This window comes from Arachis duranensis, chromosome 7 (genome assembly GCF_000817695.3).
Source record: "Arachis duranensis cultivar V14167 chromosome 7, aradu.V14167.gnm2.J7QH, whole genome shotgun sequence".
NCBI lineage: Eukaryota > Viridiplantae > Streptophyta > Magnoliopsida > Fabales > Fabaceae > Arachis > Arachis duranensis.
The window spans coordinates 14,593,036-14,616,273 of NC_029778.3; the positions used below are offsets into that span (position 1 = coordinate 14,593,036).

Below are 23,238 nucleotides of genomic sequence, written 5' to 3' on the forward strand. Positions count from 1 at the left end.
GAGTGAGATAGAATTGAAGAAGAAAGAGATATGGTGGTAGCGAAGAGAGTGGGGGAAAAGGAATCACACATGAGTGTGTCCTTTTCTGTCTAATATTTTTTATCCCTTCTTCTACGCAGAGGGGAAATCCATAGTCACCCTATTTTTTTGTTGGTACAATTTTGTGGGATCAGAGGTAAGATATATTAACTTCACTTATATTTCATTTATTATCATGTTATAATTATTTTTGAAATATAAATATCAATGGTAATAAATAAATTATTTTATTTATTAATTGAGACTATATTAAGATAGTAAATTTTTTTCTCTTGAAATTAAATAGAGAATTTTCTATTAACATAAATTAGAAAAAATATAAAGTCTAAAAGTGCTTAGGAGTTTGTTAGTAGAAAAAAAATTTCAGCATCTTTTCTAGAACTCAAATCCAAATGTTAATAAAATTACTAGTAAATATTTTTATATTTTTTTACTGTATTTTTAATTCCACATGTCAAGTATTATTTTATTGCGAAATTAAGTACAAAATAGATAATTTAAGTGGAAATGTAGCTTCTAAATAATATATACCTACAGAAACAAATAAAATAAGACAGCTATTTTTTTTAATATATTATATTGATGTTGTATGTTAATTGTTCTCTCCTCTTGTTCTAGTGTCATTTTCCGAGATATACCATGGAGGAAAACAAAACCGAAACCCAAATTATTAATTAATAAATAAATAAATAAAATAGATAAGAATGAATATAATAATAATTGGTTCTACCTCACTCTCACTGCTGAACAACAGTTCCCTAGCTATCTATCTATCTTTTCATTCTTCTTCTTCTTCTTCTTCAATTCAATTCAGTTCGTTCTCTCATGTGTCATTATTTCCCTTTACTACACTCATCACAATCTCTATCTAACTTTCTTGATGATGATGATGAGCATGTTTGTTTCATGCTTGGTACTACCCATTGCTAATTATATTAACATTATTCCCTTACCTTCTTCTTTCTAAATTAATTACCTTCGTCTTCTCTCCTTCTCTCTCAAGTTTTGCATCTTTTTCAGAAGAAAAAGAAAGAAAGAAAGAAAGAAAGAAAAGCAAGAGAGAGAATCTGAGTATGTATAAACAAATCACACTTTAACTGCTTCTTCCGCTTTAATTTGTGAGCATCATCTTGTGTGATTTGAGTAAAGCTAAAAAGAAGATGCCGTTAGAAGGGATTTTCATGGAAGCAAGTTCATCAACCACACCTACCCCTGATCTTTCCCTTCAAATAAGCCCTCCAACTATCTCTTCTTCTTCATCTTCTTTGATCTGCAAAGGTAGTAGTAGTAGTAGTAGTAATCATCATAATAACCATAATAATAATAATAATAACTTCCCTGAGCTTTCTCTTGGAAGCAATTTCATCAATTATTCAAATAGCAGCAGCAGCAGCAGTTATTATAGAGCGATTAGCGGTGCTCATCATCACATAAATTATGGAGGAGTTTCACTTCTTGATGCATCTGACGGTGGAGGAGTGTTAAGAAGGCCAATCAAGGGTATTCCGGTGTATCACAACCGTTCGTTTCCCTTCATGGCAACATCATCATCACCGTCAACAATGGAATATTCTAGAGAAAACAACAAGGTTAATATGTGTTCATATCACCACCACCAATACATGATTCCTTCTTCATCACCATCATCACTACCTAATAATAACAGTAATTACTTTGTTGGACCCGCACCTTCTTCTTCTTCTTCTTCTTCGCCGGCTTTGGATCCAATCACAAGGCTCACTGCCTTCAAATCTCATCATCATCCATTGCACCATCATCATCATGAAGTACCACCATCGCATCATCATCATCATCACCATCATCATGGTGGGTTTATGATGCGATCCAGCAGGTTCTTGCCCAAGCTACCAACAAAGAGGAGCATGAGAGCGCCCAGAATGAGGTGGACAAGCACCCTCCATGCCCGATTTGTTCATGCTGTTGAGCTTCTTGGCGGCCATGAAAGTAAATTATCTTTCTTTTTTTCTTCATCAACCACTTCCCCTACCCTATTTTTTTTATGTTTATTATATCATTTATTTTAGGGATTCTTTTCCCCCTAAAAACTCTTTTGGAATTGACTTTTTTTTTTCCAGAATGAACTTCGACCATATCATCTAAATTTCTCACACCACCACACCATTTTTAATAACTTTAGAAAATATTATATTGTATTAGGTGGGTGTTTATTATTTTCTTGTTCTTTTTTTGTTCCCTTTAATTTACCTTCTACTAAGCCTTTTTATTTAATTAGGGGTAGCTAATATATGATGAATTATTATTATAGGAGCAACTCCAAAGTCAGTTCTTGAACTCATGGATGTGAAGGATCTCACATTAGCCCATGTCAAAAGCCATTTGCAGGTATATATGCTCGGTTAATTAATTTTTAAATTAAACAGATTTTAGGTCATATTGTAAAACTATTTATTTTTATACTTTTATGTAATTTTCAAATAATACTCTTTTTTTTTAAATAAGATATATTATATTAAATATTAAATATATTCTTTGGTGTAGAGCACGGTAACCAATGAAGCTAATATATAATGTGGCAGTGGGATTCAATTATTTTATTTTTAAGTTGAATTGTTTGAATTTAAAGAGCGAGTGAGAGTAGTAACTAGTAAGGGAAGGGAAGGAAGGAAGGAAATTAAGACTTTAACTTCTGAGACTAGCAGACACAGAAACAGGTTCTGCTTTGAGTGAGAGAGAGAGAGAGAAGAAGAGACAAAAGTCATCATTTAGCAATAATAATACAGGGTCTCATTACAATCTTATCAAACATCAACCTCGTGATTAATGAGGTTTACCCACACAACCCCAGAAACCCAAACCTATCCTGTACATAATATCACTCACTCACTTGACTCATTCAGATACCAAATGAGGATTATTCACCTTTTTTTTTTAATTTTATTATAATTCATTCTTTTCTTATTTATTAATAGTTTCTTTTATGTTTTATCTCTATTTTTATTATTTTTAATTTTTTAATTAGATAATAAAAAAATATTCTAATAAAAAATAATTTTTGTTTATATATATAAAAGATATAATTATTTATATGTCTTTTATATATAATTTAAAAGTCTAAAATTCGATGTTTAATAATTCTAAAAGAAAAAAAACAAAATTAACATAAGATAAATAAAAAAATACTTAAGTAAAGATTTAAATAAATCTAAAAAAGATTATTTAAAATTGCTATTTTTAAATTTAAATTGGTGTTTTATTTGTAGATATTTAATTTATAACAGTTGTAAATTTGTAATTTTTATTTCATATTTCTTACTTCTGACTTAAGTTGATGTATGCCAACTATACAGATAGTAGTATTCTTCTTATGCATAAACTCATACATGTCTTCTATTATTTTCCTACTTGCGTTACAAAATAGTTATGAAACAAGGCCTTATTATTTTATCTTTTAATATAACTTTAAATCAATATTAATTTGCAAACATTAGTAAAAGGCTTCTATAAAATGCCTCGTTTATGTGAGTGACTTGTTTTCCAGATGTATAGAACTGTTAAGACCACTGACAAGCCTGCAGCTTCTTCAGGTAATTCGGATTGCTTAATCTTCATTCATTTTTTTTTCTTTTCTTTTTTTAGCAGCCTTATAACTTTTCCTTAAGCACACTCAATTTTCCTTTTTCATAATAGAGTTCAAAATGTTTAAATAAAGGTAAAGAAAATCTCACTTACCTAGAAGTTACCTTAGGTTGTTCTTTTTTCAGTGTCTACATTTTTTTTACTATTACTTTTGAATTTCACAGCACCTGTTTCCTTTCTTTATTGTCTCTTACATCGAAAACTTACCACACACCCTTTAAAGGCTTTTCAAATAGTCATTACTCTGGTATCCACATTACTCAATAACAATAATAAATAATAATAATAAAAACTTTGAAGACTCATGCATGCACATTAAAATATTTATTCAACTATGCTAATAAATATACACTAAAATTAGTTGCTGAAGTAGAATATATATTTGAATATACTTAAAAAAGTGTACATTTTTTATGGTACTTTTATATATTCATATGTATTATATGCATGACATTAAATGTCATTCAAAGTCTTGAATTTATCTTGGAAGAGCATGTTAATTAATCCAACTCATTTATATGTGTAACTATATATTATATAGGCAATATATAATACCTGAAAATTAAAAGAAATTAAAATGCATATATACGAACAAATTAAAACATCATATGGGAATAATTTCATATTTGAGTCTCACGGCTTTTGGCCTGCATCCAATCAGATGGATCCGGGGACGATGACATGTCGCCGGTGGGCGGCAGCGGTGACTGTAGTGGCAGTCTCCGGCAATTTTCGGACCAAAGAGGGCGGCCGGATCGGTCATTATTGCAACAAGATATGGACTACTCTTCCACCACCACCACTCTATGGAGTAACTCTTCAAGGTACAAAATTACCTCATTGTATATTATTATCGAAAATGTTTGGTAATTAAAGAAAATCAACAAAAAACAGTCATAACTTGCCTTATTTAGTATTTATTAATTGTTACAATAATTAATAAATATTAAATAAGACAAATTCTGTCTGTTTTTTTTTTTTCTATCTAACATTATCCTATTATTATACCAACCCCTATTTAATTTCTCTTTTTAATTAGAACATTAATTCATTTCGAATAATGCTTTATATTGTGTCTCGAGAATGCAGCCTTTTATAGATATATTGTACTAAGCCTTTATTTTTGTCCGATAAAAACTCACTTTCATCAGATGGTTATACATATGGTGCATGCCATAGGCGGTTTAAAAATGGTCGTTAAAATTAAAGTAATATTTTTTATTATTTAATTTAACAATGTTTTTTAATGTAAAGATAAAAAAAAATTATCAAAATATAAAAATATAACTTTAATTTTAACGATATTTATATAACTTCTGTGAGTATCACAATCATTAGCAGTATACATTTTATATATATAACTTGAAGTGTGATTGTGTATATATTTTTTTTTTAGTTTTTTTATGCTAGATTTGATTTTTTTAAAAGTTAGAATTCAATATTTTTACTTTTGCATGGTATTATTGATCATTTAGAAATCAATGCAAACCCACACGTACGTTCACCACCATATCAATTCTTCCTTGTGGAGAACAAAAACAGTTCTTGTTGTCAGCTTTTACTTTGCTTGCATGTGTTGGGTTGTTTTCTTACTTTTATATACATATACGATATATGATTTCTATGATTTCTAAGATAAAATAATTTTCGAATATCACATATATTAATAGACATAGTATAAGATAATAAGATATGCTACATTATTTCTCTTATCATATCATTAAATTGACAGATTTTGATATAAGTTTGTATTTAGAGACATTAATAAAAATAATATACCAAGAACTGAAAGAGATAAATAACAAGAAAATGAAAAAGATAAGCTACATTATGTTTTATGTGAGAAGGTAACGCATTTTGGTGCGTCCGAATTTGATGTCAAATAATGAAACCCATTTCTTAGCAATTTTCTTTTTCCAACTGATGAGATCTGTATATAACTTTGATACTTTGATAGGTATATAATGCAAAAGCAAAGCAGTAGCAGCTAGCAGCTGCATGCACTTTTTCTTTTCTTCTTTAGGTGTGTGTATATATACATTAAAATTAGTTATCAGTATAAAATAGATATTAAAAATAATTAAATTATATATATATTTATACATAAATATATTAGATTGAATAGGTGAATTGACCCTCTTAAAAGATGATACTACAAAATTTCCTTTACGTACACAAAGATTGTATATATTTAGAATATTGAAAAGTGAATAGGTTTGAATTACTTATACAGAAATATTAATAAAATGGATTCTAGTATGATTATATTATGTCATAGTAGTTATGGTGATTATATATTAAAATTACATTTTTTTATATTTGGTTAACGTTTTTTTAAAAAAATATTATTTAAAAATATTATTTAACAATAAAAAACATTATAATAATTATAATTACGATAATATAGTTATAATAGAATAATTTTACTAATTATTTAACTTATATATATATATATATATAGTATGAAAAAGAAGTATCTAGCGTTTGCTTTTGTGTTGTCACTAAACAAATAACAAAAGCCGTCTAGACACGGTTCAAGAGATATAGCGAATAATAAGCGAGTGCATTTTTACATTTAAATTGATATATGATGATAAATCACTTTGTAAGAGGTATATATTAAAGGAGTGTATTTTTACATTTAAATTTTTGAAAAAAATAATTTTATAATATGACATCAGAAATTTTCACGACAAAAAAATTTAAAATTTGATTTTTGTTATTTTTGAAAAAGAAAAAAATAAGATAAATAGAAAGAAAAAGCTTATAAAAAATTCATACAAATTCTATTTTTTTCATAAAATAACGTGTTAAAAATATAATTATTTATATTTTTTTTCATGTCAGCTTAAATTTTTAAAAATATTAGTTTCATAATACAATTTAATATATGAATCAATGTGAATAATTTCCTTAAAGTTCTATCTGTCATTCCATGTCATTTCTTGAAGTAGAGCTTGCACTTTTTATAAAGGCTGGAAAAACCAGAACGCATGCACAACTTGTTTTCTTCCTTAATGTGGTATAGCTAGCCTCAAGTTAGTAATGTCATGTCACTATTTTATTTTTTTATTTTTATTTCATAAAGTTAAAAGATAAATTGAATAAAATTTAAATTGTATCCACTAAATCTAATCATGTGAATGGTGGTATGGTGCGGTTATTTTCCTAGTTAAATTTGATTTGTTAACAAAATAAAATAAAATTAGTTTACCTTATGAATACATACTAATTAATTTGTTTATGCTAGGTTGCAACTTAGATTAGCGGTAATAAATTCTGATAAAATATATATGATAGGACCCTTTTCATTTGCATGAATTTAGTTTTGGTAGTTAATTATATTACATGCTATGGTCTATAGAATATGATTACTGCTTTGATTATTAATGTGGCTTTTTGAATTTGATGGAATTGTTCAGTTGTAGAGAGACATGGCAACAAACTACATCTGATATAAATGGTCTAAGACAACCTATCTTACACTCTCAAACAAAATCGGGAGGGCAAAATAGTCATATTCAGGTACTAATTATATATGACGAATTAATACTTTTTAATTGCATTATGTAATTTTTTTTCTCAAAATTTTTGCATTGAAATAGAGAAAATTAAACCATAGTTAAGTTTTCCTATAAAAAACAATATGTGAGAAGAATAATAACAAAATAATAACCATGCAGGAGTGCGATTCAACGCAACTGAAGAACAATTTGCAAGGTTCTAATAATTTGGAATGCAAGAACCCATGCTTGGAGTTCACATTAGGCAGACCTGATTGGAATGGCAAAGAACAAGCCTAATTATATATTAATAATTTAATTTTGATCGATTAATTATGATTCCCTCATTCTCTTTTAATTTTATGCATTTTAATTATATATATGGAGAGAGTGGTGCCTAGGGTTCAGGATTCAGGAGATAAAAGAAAAAGTCATGCATATATATATTGTTCCTCCAGGAACTGTGTTCACTTAACGAACAATTTTGTTTATCTTATTATTATAATTATATTTATTAGTCATGCATATATATTGTTCACTTAACGAACAATATATACTTATTGTTTTCTCCCCAAATCTTTCTTTATTTCACTATTCCCCCTTTCAATATAGAACTCATCTCCACACTTATTATAGTGAAAAATTCATGCGCTTGCAATTTTAATCGGCACACACATTTTACTAGTGTATTTAATGGATTTTTTCTTTTAATATCAGCTTACAAAAATATACTGATAATTAACTGTACTGAACTATCTATTATTTGGTGTCATCATATGTGATATGCATATAAAAAAAAAAATAAAAGTTCCTTTTTTTTACATTAAATAATTTTTCTCTATCTCTCCGTATTGCATATTGTTGCATTGTTCAATATAACGAAATCCTTCACTATTGTTCTATTCTTCCTTCATTCTTTTATATATATAAAAATAATTTTTCTCAATTTTTTTCATATTAATATTATAAGGTATAATTTTTCATTATATACTAAGAAATATGTGACAAAAAATATTGCATGATAATAGATTAAATTTGACAACATTAATCGAGAAAAAAAATTAAAAAAATTTATTCTATGCACGAGGGATTTAACATAGAGAATTAGGAAATTAATATTGTCAAATGTTATCTATTATTAGGAGTCACAATAAATAGAGTAAAGTAGGATTTAAGCTTCCCCTAATTCTATCCGTAGATATAAAGTTGTTTAGAAATTCTATCCAATCCTATATGTGAAACCCTTTAATCCTCCCAATTCGTAAAAAAAAAAAAAATTAATTTATTTTATAACCTAAATTTGATACTATTATTACTCTTATAAAACCACATCCCCACAGTTTTTAATCATGACAACTACATCTATGTGTGATGTATCGTTTGGTTATTAGATGGCAATATGGCAAATATTTGAGATTTTGATCCTCTAAAATTTGAATTTCACTTTAAAGAATAAAGCGTGATCTCTCACCATTGATTTCATAGGTGGGATCAAAAATAAATATGAAAGAAAAAATATTCACAGGTAGAAGATCATATTTTACTCTCTAAAGTAAAATTCAAACTTTAGAGGATTCAAATCCAAATATTAGGTGCTTTAATTTTAAAGTCCTGCTATTTAAACAACCAAGCATGTAACTTGTTATGTGTAGGTAAAAAATTAGCTACTAATTAATTATTTATATAAAATATATATTAAAATATAAAATATGAATTGAAAATGTACGAACAACATATGTAAAATTATACAAAATATTGTAACTAATTTTTTGACGAACATTTTTGTTAAACAATTCCCTCATATAACTCTAAACAAACAGTTACATGCTTTAATTTTTGTTAAACCCTAAATCGAATATGCATATACTCCACACAACCTATGCGAGATCACGACGGGAGCAGTATAATAGACAACTCATCAGAAATTTCTCAGTGAAAGGATGGTGAACAGCTTGTGCAGCAGGTTAGAGAGAAAGAGATTAGAACTTAGAAGAGATGTGAGACTTTTCTCAATTACGCATGCATATATAACGTTGGAATATTGATCATGATTTGTTAGAAAATGAGCAAAACAAGAAAATGAGATAACAACCAAAATAGAATTACAGAACCTCTTTTAATAATAACCAACCCTAACTAGCTTTCAGTTATCGACTAATTCCATTCTATCATTGTGCGTATCCCTTACACCCAGTATGATTTTGAACCAATTGTGTGTAGTGAAACGTGAAATTAAAGAAAGAAAAAGAAAAAAAACTCTCCAACAAATTCAAACTCAATAGTATTTGTTTAATCTATTTTATCCCAAATCAAACTAAATAGAACAATTTGCACGCATTTGATGCATGTACAGTTACGAAATAATTGTTCAGTATGAATTACCTTATGATACATGTATTTTAGAAGAATGGATCCTCTTAATTGTTAAAAAAAATTGAGAGTGTAAAGTATGATCTCTAATCTCATATTTATTATTAGTCCCACTTATAAAATTAATGGTAAGAGATCACTCTTTACTCCCTCAATTGTTAAAAAAAATGAGGGGTTCCTTGCTATAACAAACTATACACTCCTAAATTACACATATATGCATAAGGCATTAGAAAGTTAATTATAATAACAATAATGAACTGCTTAACTTATATATCATTACAATTCTCATAAAAAGTTTGAAAGTAAAGTTTAGGGGGATCATGGAAGAAAAATTTGAAGAGGATTTCTTACTCCACATTCATATACATCGCAGTCGCACCATCAAATCATGTTTGGTCCTATCCATTTTAATATTGACTTTGCATGGTGTGAGATGCATGAAGTGATGAAGGAAGAAATGAAATGCTCATGGAAAACAACGAGTGATAATAAATGTTCATGTTCGTTCTAACTAGTTTCGATAAATACAACAAATTAAAGATGTTTTTAATTTCACTTTTATCTCTATGTAATGAGTAGCTTCTATCAACATCGCATACGTATTCACACAAGCTTATTCTAAAATTACAACATTTACCCAAAAAAAAAAAGTTGCAATTTCTCATGTCTGCTACAAGTTGTACAATACCGAGTAACAACATAGGCTGACAAAGATTCCAACACAGAATTGGAAACCCAATACAAAACATAACTACAGCTTTTATCAAAACTACTCACTGCCACTTCACAAGTACATAAAAAACATGAATATAGGCATCCAAAGCAGAAAAAAAGGGGGAAGAAACCGTGACTAAGAGAATAGACATGAACCACAACTAGTCCACTGAAGAAGATTCTTGTGCCATTCATTCCATAACATGCAAATGCAACTTATGATTTGTCTGCATCGTCTACTCTATGAATTCAGCACTTGATCTCAGTCGTGTTTTAAGTTGCGAGTACCCCAAGCAGCAGAGTAAGTTGAAATCGCCGAGCTGGTCACGCTCAACGATTGTTTGGCAAATCCGAGGCTCTTTCTAGTTACCAACCACACCGTGTAAAAGAATCCAATCCATGCTGGGTTGCATCATTTCATATCCAGCAGGAAACATTACAGTGTTAACCACATAAAAAGAAAAGTGCATAAAAAAGAGCAACATTATCTTTTTTGAGGGGGGAAAAAGGTAAAGCATAGCCTTATAAATTATAATTTAGTGTGGAAGTGACAAATTTATTGCCATTTTATACTCTGATATGCAACAGAGCACGGGAACTCTCACAAAGGGAAACTAAACCATTAAATCAATCATCCATTGGAGGTCTTTGTCAAGAAGATATGTCTAATGCCACAGCACAATTGCATGCAAAAATTTGAACATGCATTTATCATGTATATGTATATCAGTATATGTCCATGTATTTGGTGACATTGTAAAATTAAATCTTACTGCTAGCAGAGTCATTTAATCTGAAATACTATCAGTTTTCCTATTTCAACAGAAAGTTGCATCTCAATTAAAATTCAGAGTTGCATCTTGCTGAAAACATATTAACTCTATTCAAATCATCAAACCAAGATCTACTAAAATGAAGTATCTGGTAAATATAGATAAAAGAAATGAGGTTGCCATAATGTTTTATACCTGTAGTAATCGTAATAGCCACAATGGTCCAAAATATAACCGTGGAAATAGCAAATATTGCTACTAACAATGCTGCAATATATATAACCGTCACGCAAGCAAAGAAAATAGCCAAGCATCCTGCAGCTGCTGCCAAAGATATAAGAAGGGAGACAATGACAACATTTATAGTCGCAAAGAGAAAGAGAAGCGTAAATACAAGTAGTCCTGTCAAAGCAAGAATAGTAATTGTCCCAACCTGCAGGAAATTGGAAGAAAACATCATAAACATTAAAATCTAAACATAAATTACAAAACTCCATTTTCTCCAAACAAAGGATTGAAAACTGTAATGCATAAAAAGTAGTTTTCGCCCACCGGTTAAATAGTATGATATCAAAAAGGAGAAATTAGGCAAAATTACTCTATCAATCCCTATAGTTTCTAATTGAGAAGCTTCTAATTGAATCCCTACACTGTTTTGAAATTTATAATTAGGTTCTTGACCTGCAAAAACGATAGAGTTGACAGAATATTCTTTCCCAAATTGAAAATACCCACATTTAAGGGCTAAATTCCTAAATATGAACGTCTTCTCATTTTTCAGAATATTTTGTTGCAAGATAAAAACCTAATTACAAAATTTAAAATAATGTAGGAACCAATTAAAAAAATTTATACTATGAACTTAATTACAAGTTTAGTAAAGTTATAAGAATTGGTAGAGTAATTTAACCAAAAAATTATAAGAAATAAAAAACGACGCACAAGCAAATACCTACGATAATTTTTCCTCCAAAATGACACACAATCATAAAAGATACTTGAATCTTTAAAAGTTCACTATTCTATGATGCATATGGACAAATAAGATTGAGATGCAATTCTCTGCAACCTTCTAGATACTTAGCACAAGCTTGAAGAATATAAAGAGTTAACGCCCAAATATTTGTTAATATCAGATTATTCCTTTTGGTGCAAATCATGTACATCCAAATTCAAATTAACTAAGCCTTTAAAAGGAAACAGTAACAATTTTCAGGCAATAAAGTTAACGGACGCAGGGATTGAAAAATTGCACCAGAGGAGACACCATAAGAATCGATACAAAAGAAATATAAATAAATAAACAAAGATAATATGAAGAGCGTTAATTGAATGGAAAGTGAAAAGAGAGAGGAGTGTTTGGAGACTAACGGAGATGAGGAGTAGGGGGCGGAGGGGAGAGCCGGCACGTGTCCAGAGGAGGGTGTCACGTGCGGTGTTTCTAGAAGCTTGGGGGATGAGTGGAGCGTTGCGGGAGAGTGAGGTCTTGATTCGGTGGAGCAGGGGCGCAGAGTTAGTGGGTTCGGGGAACAAAATTGGGGAAACGACGTCGTTAAGAAGGTCGTGCAGCTTCAACTCCTCATTTCTGTTCTTCTTCTTCTTCGGCATCTCTTGTTCTCCGTTGGTTTTTTCTGACGCCATGAGTGTGTATTATGATGGAGAACGTGAAAGTGTAAGGGATCGGAATGAATGAGTGATGAGTTGAGTTAGTGAAAGTGAAAGTGAAGAAAACTTCAAAGAAGAAACCGATAGGCGATAGCGACCAGCTGAGTCCCTCGTGTTAGAACGTGACACTCGTGACTCTCTCCTCTTTGTTTTTTTAATTGGGTGAATACTCGGACGAATTTTTCTAAGGATAAGGAAGGCCAATTTTTAATTTAAACGAATTAAATAAATATTTTATTTATCGAAATAAATAATTTTAAAAATTATTACAAAAATAGGTAAAATTATTTATCTCGTTTACTGTGTAAACGAGATAAATTTACACATATCTTGTTTACAGTCAAGTAAGTGCAAGTGATACGTGTATATCTCGTTTACAGTATAAACGAGATATATGCAAGTTTATCTCGTTTGTACGATAAACGAGATAAGGCTTGGTCACGCCTATATATAGATATCGTTTATAGCGACATTCTGGTCCCATTTCAACATTTTCTTCCACTTTCTCCTCCTTTTCTGGCCATATATATTATTGAGTAAGACGCATATGGCGTGCGCAAATGTACGTAATTCGGACATCAATAGACTAAACGTGACATGGCACAATGTCAAGGCATTCGACTTTGCGGTTAGTTATTTTATCTTGGCATTTGTGTTATCTAGTATATGTATAGTCATGATTAAAATACTTTCTAAAAACTAGAATAGAATTTGTATCGTTAGGAACAGGTCACTGATAGTATTTAATAATGCTAGGAATGTGATTATCATTTTTCTATAATTAAGTTGTTAACTACATAATTATTAACTTAGAGATTAAATGATGGATGTAGATACTTTCGAACCATTGAAGTTAGCTTATTAATCACACGTTTCTTAATTTATTAATTTAATTATTCATTATCCAAATTTGATGATTAGATTATTAAGTTAAAGTTTGAGAAAATGTCCATTAGTTAAGTAAGTATATATTAACGGAAAAAGTTGGATCGACATAAATTCTGTTATTACATACATGTAAAATTCTCTGTTAAACAAATGTATACAATAGTTAAGACAGTTTGATATGTCGATGGACCTATACAAATTTTTAATAATTGTGAATTTTTTTTTGTCAGAGACCTCGCTTACTTCTGCTCCGACAAGTGAGTCACGCATTTTTACCACCCAATGCCATCGTCCCGTATCTAATGGGGCTGGATTCGGTGACGCGATGCCACTTAGGGACTTTGTCTTTGACAATTCCCTGATCACGGCATTCATGGGGCAATGGCGTCCGGAGACTCGCACGTTCCACTTGCCCTGGAATGAGGCCACTATCACCCTGCAGGACATGGCGTACCACCTTGGGTTACGTGCGCACAGGGAGCCAATGGGGGCACATCCGTGATTTCTATAGGTAGCACGGCACGGAGACAAGGGAGTTGGTGGAGCGATTGCTCGGTGTTAGACCTCCAGTGGTTCCACAGCAGGGGGCGCAAAAGAAGGAGTCGTTCTCGCTGAAACTTACATGGCTGCGGAATCGTGTCCGCGATATGCCACAGATGGAAGATCTGGACTCTCCGACAGTATGCAAGGTGTTACAGCTTGTTACTGATTGGGGGTACCTGATAACGGACAAGTCGAACAACTTGGTCAATCTCCGATAGTTGCCACTGCTTCAGGACTTTGAGAGGTGATGTGGGTTGTCTTCAGGACTTTGCCATTGTCACTATTTCTCATACGACAATTGGGATACACACAGACAACTACATATCCACTACTATTAGATATTTTTTCCTATTTTTGAAAGAAAAACAGAGGAAAAGAAGATATAAAATGTGTGTGGAGAATGCTAAGAGTTGCACATTATTTTTATAGCAGTTAAAAATTTATCTTAATGTATCTCGTTTACACTGTAAACGAGATATACACGTGCACACTTACTTATCTCGTTTACACTGTAAACGAGATAAGTAATCTTACCCATTTTTATAATAATTTTAAAAAATATTTATTTCGCTAAATAAAATATTTGTTTAATTTATTTAAATAAAAAATTATTAAAAAGATTCCTAACAAAAAAATCTTTTTTGATATTTTATCTTTAATTATGTGAGAGTCCTATTAAGTACGGAGACTTTGTTTAATTACCGTGTTGGCGTGTCAGACACGTTTCGGATACAACGCACAGAGACACTCGTCCAACACGCATGTCTCCCGTGTCCAAACGCGTCCTGTCTAAAAAAATAAAAAAATCAGCCAGACCCAGCCTGGAGATAGACGGACACGGTCCAATTGCATTTTGGAAAACTCTCTCCTCAGTTTTACCCTTTCACTTTGATAAAACACAAAAGTGAAAAACCTAACTTTTCACCTCCACCCCCAAACCCGTCTCTGGCTCAGAGGCTCCTCCACACCCACTCACCCTCTCCCCACCGCCAGTCTATCGCCACCTCCAGTCATCGCCGCCACCTCCGATCATTGCCGCCGTGGATATTCATCGTCCCTCTCCACACCCACACACTCTAAATCTCAGCATCTCCTTTTCACTGCCGCCACTTCTTCTACAGTGCTTGCCATTGCTGTTCGCTGTCGTTCACTGCTTTTCCAGCCACCACTTGTTGTCGTCGTTGCTCCAGTTCTCGCTGCCGTGTTCACCGCCTCCCCGGTCGCCACTTCTACCGTGACCGTTGCCCTGCTCTCATGCTCTTCCTGCTGGGAATAAAGAGTATGACCACAATCCAATCAATCATGTATCAAATAATTTGTTATTATTATTATATTAAAATGTTAATATAATAAGATCCTTGATTAAATTTAGAGATTTATCATTGTGATAGTAATCATAATATTGAGAGATAAATCCTTTATAATTTAATCTAAATTGTTCTTGGTCATAGGATTATTAAAAAGGACATTAATAATCTGGAAAGATCAATATATATATAATGGTCTTCATTAGATGAAAATTAATAGATCTCATTTATTAAATTATATATATATAGATGGTGCATATAGAGATATGACCATTGAACTAACTCACTCTGAGAATTTCTAATGGTTATAATTACCGCATATTTGTCAATAGGATATTCTCAAGATGAATATAGTAATAGAGTTTCTTTTGACCTGCGACTATCATAGTAATTAACAATATATTTATTATACTTTGATTCCGGATACCTAATACCTTAGGGTGCTAGTTGAATGGATATTGGGTATGATTTAAATACTTGTAGAATTAATGATTAGTCAATAAGGAATCCGTCAACTCTCAGTAAAGAGTTTGAGCTCTATGATTACAATGACTGAGATGAATAAAACCTTGGCAAAGGGGATTGAATGAATGAAGAAATGAATTTTTCACAGTTCATTATAATAATGGCAACAAGTTAGAGTTTGACAATTAAACCATACTCTAAGGGTTAACCAAGAGCTGGAAAGATGGAAGGAATTATACTTTATTCTTCTAAGGTTCTTAGTAAAAATATATTACTTCATACTATCGGGTCGTTGAGGAGTGTTGCTAGACGCCAACCTTGATTAGTAAATTTAGTATGACTAATTTACTACCCGCTTAGTATTAAACCTATGGGGTCACACACTAACGAGTGTTCTAATCTTTGCTATAGAATTATTTAACTATTATTTGATTTGATCAAATAAATAATTATATTAATTCAAAATGAAATATTATTATATTCTTTGCTAGCACCAAGAATATAATAATAGTATGATAATTGAGAATATTAAATGAGATTTAAGAATAATTAGTTATTCTATTTCTAAATTTGGATGAGATCCTAATTGATTTTGTTTTAAATTGAGTTATGATATGATTCATAAATTTGAAGGATTCAAATTTAGAATTTCAAGATACGATTTAAAATTGAATTTAGATTCAAATTCAATATTAGTAACAAATCTCATACTATATATATGTATGCCAAGAGTACAGAAAACCTGAGAGAATAACAAGAGTTTTATTCCTTTACCTCTAGACATATAAACGTATGTGAGTCTGATTCTTGGAGAAGAATTTTATGGCGTGCAAAGAGTTGCAAGAGATTTCTCAATTTAGATCAGATGTCCATTGGTCAAGGAGTTGACAGTAAAGGTTGGTCTCGGTGTGGATACGCATAGTGCCTTTGTACTATCGAAGGAGAAAGTGATTTTTACTAAAGCGTCTAAAGGTATTTAGATCTGATCTATATTATATATTGTTTATTGGAATAAAGTTTAAGCACAAAATAGATCTTTAGGATTACTTTCTTTTCCTCCGCTGCGTGTTATGAACACATGGTAATCCTACACTTCCGTCGAGCTCTTCTGTATCCTCCATTTCAAGTAAGGGAGAATGTTTATTCTTTCATCAATCAATTTCTGGTTCTATATTTCTATTTTGTTCTGGCCCTCTCTGCTTCTCTTTGGTTCTGATTTGTTTTGTCAGTTTTGTGCTTCCATTTAATTCTGAATTTCTATTTTGCTCTGTGCATCTCCTTGGTTTGATTTTATTTTGTTTTGTGCTTCTGGAATTAAATTGTCTAACATTTCTGTATGTATTATAACTCATCAAGTCATCATGTGGGAATTGACCTGCGTTATTTTCCAGAAGTAAAATAACACAAAGGACAGTGTGGACGTTGGCAATTATTCCTAGACTGTCATTAATTGTGTAGTTTACAAAATACTCCTCAATATCCTGTATCAAGTGACTAAAAAAATTGAAATAAAGTGATAGTTGTGACTATAAGATTTAGATGCACTCAAGATTTTGTATGGTGGAAATAACACAATGTATGGAGTGTGTTTTGGTAAGGAAGACACAAAGACAAACTCAGACCATACTGCAAGTTAAATGGATCCAGTATTTTGCGTCTATGATAATAAATACTAAAAAAATAGAGATATCTAAGTTATAGAGTTCAAGCTTTGTGTATGAAAAAGAAAAATGTTTTAGGTATTATTTGTGATAAAAGAGACTAAGTGACTTTTGAGGCTAGATTTTGGTTTTTCTAAACAAGTCTAGCTTTTTTTGGTTTTGTTTTCTCTTTATGCTTTCTTTGGTTCTGTTTTGCTTAAGAAATAAAATTGTAAAAAAATAATTTTAGTTCTTAAATTATTGTAAAATTGTGAGAGATGAGTTCAGAGAGTGTCCAAAACGATTTTGAAGAAAATGTTGATAAATCTTTATGAAAATTTGTAACAAAGAAAGATAAAATTGAAGGGGATGGAAATTTTGAATTTCAATGTAAATTTTGCAAAGTTTTATTCAGTGGTTCCTATATTAGAGTAAGAGCACGTTTATTGAAGATTTCAGAAAAAGAAATTAGATTTTTTGCAAAAGTTACATCAACAAAACTTGAAGAACTTAAGAAACTTGATAGTGAAAGTACATTATTATCTGAAAGTAAAAAGGCTAAGTCAGTTCCTCTTCCACCCTTATCTAATGCAAGTGAACTTAATTCAAGAAAAAGAAGAGCTATTGAACCTTTAGAGAAAGATTTTAATGTGAATGCAAGGGAGACTCTAGATTTACATATTACTAGAATATTTTTTTCATCTGGATTGCCTTTTCATCTAGCAAAAAATTCGTATTTTATTAAAGCTTTTTCTTATGCTGCTAATAATTATATTGATGGTTATATTCCTCTTGGATATAATAAATTGAGGACAACTTTGCTTGAAAAAGAGAAGCAACATGTGGAGAGAATGTTAGAACCTACTAAGGATTCATGGAGTGGAAACGGAGTGAGCATTGTAAGTGATGGATGGAGTGATCCCCAAAGGAGGCCTCTTCTTAATTTTATGGCTGTAACTGAAAGTTGGCCTATGTTTTTGAAAGCTGTAGATTGTTCAGATGAGATCAAAGATAAGGATTATGTTGCAAAGCAAATAAGAGATGTGATAAAAGAAGTCGGTCTCTCAAATGTAGTGCAGATTGTGACTGATAATGCACCGGTTTGTAAAGCGGCTGGTTTATTAATTGAAGTTGAATTTTCATCTGTTTATTGGACTCCTTGTGTTTGTTCATACTCTCAACCTTGCTTTAAAGGACATTTGTGCAGCTAAGAATACAGAGAAGAATAATTTTGTTTATCAAGAATGTTCATGGATTACTCAAATTGCTGAAGATGCTTCTTTTATAAAAAATTTTATTATTAATCATCATATGAGGTTATCTATTTTTAATGAATTTAATACATTGAAGTTGCTTAATGTTGCTCCTACTCGATTTGCTTCTACTATTGTGATGCTCAAAAGATTTAGGTTGTTAGCGCAAGGCCTCAAAGAGATAGTTATAAGTGAGAAGTGGTCTTCATACAAGGAAGATAATATTGGCAAAGCTGAGTTTGTTACAGAAAATATTTTGAGTGAAAATTGGTGGCAAAAAATTGATTATATTCTTGCTTTCACAAATTCTATTTATGATGTTTTAAGAAGTATAGACACGGATGCACCTACTCTTCATTTGGTCCATGAGATGTGGGATTTAATGATCAAGAAAGTAAAGTGTTATATATCTCTATGAAAGAAAAGATGAACAAGAGTCATCGTACTTTTACAATGTTGTGCACTCAATATTAGTTCAAAGATGGACAAAAAGTAGCACAAATCTTCATTGTTTAGCACATTCGTTAATCTAAGGTAACTTTTTACATTTATTGTTTATAACTTTTATTTATAAGTGAAGATAATTGAATTATTATTAATTTCTGCTTAAACACTAATTATATAGGTATTATAGTCACCAATGATTGAGAGAAGATCCTAAACGAGTTTCTCCTCATCAAGATATTGAGATCACTAATGAGAGAGTTAAATGCTTGAAGAGGTATTTTTCCGATGAAAAAGAGAAGAGAAAGGTAAACATTGAATTTGCAAGTTTTTCTAATGGTAGAGGTGTCTTTGATTATTATGACTCTTTGAATGATAGAGGCATAGTTGATGCAAAGTCTTGGTGGCTAATTTATGGTGGTAAAGAAAAATTTCTTCAACCAATTGTTCTTAGGCTACTAGGGCCATCATCTTCATCTTCTTGTTGGAAAAGGAATTGGAGCACATATTCTTTTATCCATTCCTTAAAAAGAAACAAGTTGAAGTCTAAACGTGTAGAAAATTTAGTATTTGTCCACACTAATCTTCGTCTTCTCTCACGAAAAATTCCACAATACAATAAAGGAGAAACTATGATGTAGGATATTGGTGGAGATGCTTTTTCACCAATTGATGAAGAATATGATGTTCTTGAAGTTGCTCACCTTTCTCTTAATAAACCGGAGTTAGAAAGAGTGACTTTTTCTAATGATAAAGATATCAACCATATATGATGGAGAAATAATATGACTTTAGATAACTTTTTTTTTTTCGTGTGACATAGGAGTTTAGGATTTTATCTTTTGAATATCTATACACTTTAGAAAGAAATGCATATCATATGGTTATTTTTGAAAATATCTCTATTATAACATATCTCTATTTAATAAATATATTATATTATTAATATATGCGTGTCCCATGTCCTACAACTTTTTAGAATTCGCGTGTCACCATGTCGCATGTCGTGTCGTATCCCGTATCTGTGTCTGTACTTCATAATGGGAGACTAATTAGTTATTTTGTCAATAACTTTTTTAAATTTATAGAACATACTGCGTTGGCACGTTATCCATTACCGTTAAGTGATTGACAATTTTTTTTTGTCTTTTAAGATAATTATTAGGCTATTTAATTTTTTTATCTTCTTTCTTATTTATTTGTTATTAATTATTCTAAAATATAGTCACCAAAAAAATTATTTTAAAATATTAAAATTTAAATATTTGATGTTATATATAAATGAATAATTAATATAAATATTTTTATTGATTGTATTTATTTTAGGTAAAATATTGTATCAATTTTTTATTATCTATTATAAAATAGAACATACACTTCTTTTAATAATAATAATGAATTTATATAAATTATGATGGTTAATTTAAATTGAATACACCTAAAATTTAACATAATTCTAATAATATAATATTTTAATAATTTTTAAACAACAATAAAAAATTAAAAAATATATCAGACGTTTAATTTTATAAATAAAAAATTCCTAACATTTCTTAGTTCTTATACAGTATATTAGGACAATGTATAAGAAATAAAATTATCAAAAAATAAATAAAAATTTTAAATGACTTCTGACAATTATTTTTAAAAGACAACTGATATTTTTACAAATAAAAAAAATTATTAATCTCAGATTGGCACCAACAAATCAACAGTTTAATGTGTCATGTAGGCATATTTTATTAATCTAAAAATAAAATATTGGTGGAGGGACTAATTAGTCTCATGAAAATAAAGTTCAAAAACCAAAATGAAAATTTTGTTTTATTGAAGATCTTGTTATCTTTTTGAATAATTGTCGGACACTGTTTAAAATTTTTCTTCTATTATATGTTTTATTTTTTTTTAAAATAATAATGTTTGTATAAATTTTTAAGAATAGGTAGCGATGATAATCAGTGGTTAAGAGAAGAGGGAATTGAATTTTGGCTTTCTTTTAACTTTATTTGTAATCTTGCATTCTCTTGATGGAATACAGTAGAGATTTTAGTTGTTTCCTGACGCGTGATAGGAGCCAGAACAGTATTAGTTGTAAGGAGTGTTGTGATGAAATGAAGCTTAGTGAATAATTCAGGAGATACTTTGTTTTTGTCTCCTTTAGTGCAGAACCAGAAACAGAGAAGAGAGTAGAGAATAACATATAGATATATCCTGGTTCGACTACCCAGTGCAATATAACTTACATCCAGTCTCCATCACAACAATGATGGAATTTCACTATCTTTTTAACAGATTACAAATACTAATTCTTCCTAGGATCTACCCCAATCTTATCTGGGATAAGTCCAGATTCTAACCCAACCTGAACTTGACTAGGACTTACCCTAACTTTCAACTGCAAAGTGCTAACCCAACTTGTAAGGGAATCCACTTAAGATCATGACACAAAACATAAATACTAACAAAAGATTTTTGAAATAACTTAGGTTTTTTCTCTAAGTCTAGCTCTCTACCTTTTTTTACTCATTGACTTTTTCTTACAAACCACATCATGTTTGTCTTTTACCAATTAAACTCAAATAGACTAATTTGAGAAAAAGAATTACAAAATGAAAACCATGAAGGAGAAAAACATAAACAGCTCAGAGAGCTATGAGGACCCAAACTTTGTGCTTTTCTCTCTTTGCTCCAATCTTTGGCCATTCATCCTTATTATAAAAGAGTGAAGCTTCTTAGTCTTGAAACCTTACTTCAGTACATGTTGGTTTTTCTTCTCCCAAGATCAGAATCAGCAACGACGTTCACAGAGGTGAGAGAGAGCAGAAGCAGTGACATGCAACTTTACCTTTCTCTTTCAACCTTTTTCTTCAAACTTCTTGAATCCGGGCCATTCATCTTTACTTTGGCCCCAAATTTATTTCTTGGCTGTTGATGAACCGCAGAGCACCATTGACTTCAATTTCTTCATAGTTTCTGGTTCGGTGCTTGTAGCCCAGTTGATTTCTTCAACAATCCTTGATGAAGCACAAGTGAAAAAATTTCTTTTTTGTAATTTTCTTTTCTGATGTGATCTTTCTTTTTTCTATAGCCCGTTTGACCTTCTCTTCTTACTTGAAAATGGAAGCTTGCTTTTTGTTCTTCACTTTGCCCTAACTTCATATTTTTTCTTTTTCTTTCTTCTTGTTTCAGAGTGATGTGATGTGAAAGAAAAGAGAAGAAAAAATTTTAGTTTAGTGGGTGTGAAGAGGTGTTCGAATAAAATGAAAATTGAGTACCTAGTTAGAGTTTAAATGAAGTGTATGAATTTTAGTGTGTGATCCACCGATTAGGCTTTATGTTGGACATTGGGCCAATTTGTTTTTCTTTCTTTCTCTTGATTTAGTCGTTCAAACTTGGATCAGGTTTGGAATTGAATAGTTTGGTAGAGCTGAATTTGGTATTGAGTCAGCATGTGTGTGGGCTTGTTTTCATGTTTAATGAGCCATTGTGATTAATTCAATTCTGTACACTAACAAAACACATTAAACACACAATTTGATAATTATTCCAATAATATTTAGTCATCATCTTAATCATAGTTTAGTTTACTAAACTCAACAGATAGTTATTACTTATTAGTATAGTTATCAAATCCGATCATCGGCTTATCAACTTGGGTTGAATCATTATCTAAAGGTAAAAAACTCGTATGCATATGCACTTTATATGAAATTATCTGTTAAAAATTATTAAATAACAATTTAATCAAATTTATTAAATCAGTTTTTATCCATTAGCTTACGTTAAGATAACTACATGTGAATTTCTGCCTTATTTAAATTGGTTAAGCAATTATTTTGGTTAAATTTGGTCAAAATAAATAAAAATCAATTAAATTTGATCAAAATTAGTTAAAACTGACTCGATAAAATTCAGTCAAATTAGAAAAAAATTATTTTCTATACATGATATTTTTCTATTAAATGTATTATATAAATTAAATTATATTTACAAATTAAAAATATTTTTTATTA

The 23,238-nt window shown here is 30.4% G+C and overlaps 2 protein-coding genes across 2 annotated transcripts; one reads left to right on the forward strand and one right to left on the reverse strand.

The window, feature by feature from the left end:
- Positions 1-796: 796 nt before the first annotated feature.
- Positions 797-7,728, forward strand: LOC107457949 (transcription repressor KAN1). The gene is made up of 6 exons (XM_016076149.3): positions 797-2,004; positions 2,327-2,403; positions 3,560-3,605; positions 4,319-4,481; positions 7,080-7,182; positions 7,341-7,728. Exons 1-6 carry the CDS (start codon positions 1,200-1,202, stop codon positions 7,458-7,460), a joined length of 1,314 nt encoding a protein of 437 aa, XP_015931635.1. The 5' UTR covers positions 797-1,199; the 3' UTR covers positions 7,461-7,728.
- A 2,339-nt stretch (positions 7,729-10,067) lies between these two features.
- On the reverse strand, positions 10,068-12,816 carry LOC107457941 (uncharacterized). The gene is made up of 3 exons (XM_016076135.3): positions 12,392-12,816; positions 11,216-11,453; positions 10,068-10,649 (listed from the first exon to the last, which is right to left on the reverse strand). Exons 1-3 carry the CDS (start codon positions 12,659-12,661, stop codon positions 10,510-10,512), a joined length of 648 nt encoding a protein of 215 aa, XP_015931621.1. The 5' UTR covers positions 12,662-12,816; the 3' UTR covers positions 10,068-10,509.
- Between the last annotated feature and the right edge of the window lie 10,422 nt (positions 12,817-23,238).

What these genes read in the sequence shown, in the direction of transcription:
- LOC107457949 (XM_016076149.3), top strand. Translation starts at nt 1,200, where the DNA reads ATGCCGTTAGAAGGGATTTTCATGGAAGCAAGTTCATCAACCACACCT. An exon ending in GCTTCTTGGCGGCCATGAAA is followed by an intron (nt 2,005 to 2,326) that starts GTAAATTATCTT and finishes TTATTATTATAG; the next exon opens with GAGCAACTCCAAAGTCAGTT. An exon ending in GGCAAAATAGTCATATTCAG is followed by an intron (nt 7,183 to 7,340) that starts GTACTAATTATA and finishes ATAACCATGCAG; the next exon opens with GAGTGCGATTCAACGCAACT.
- LOC107457941 (XM_016076135.3), bottom strand. Translation starts at nt 12,661, where the DNA reads ATGGCGTCAGAAAAAACCAACGGAGAACAAGAGATGCCGAAGAAGAAG. An exon ending in GCCCCCTACTCCTCATCTCC is followed by an intron (nt 11,454 to 12,391) that starts GTTAGTCTCCAA and finishes AATTTCCTGCAG; the next exon opens with GTTGGGACAATTACTATTCT. An exon ending in GGCTATTACGATTACTACAG is followed by an intron (nt 10,650 to 11,215) that starts GTATAAAACATT and finishes GATGCAACCCAG; the next exon opens with CATGGATTGGATTCTTTTAC.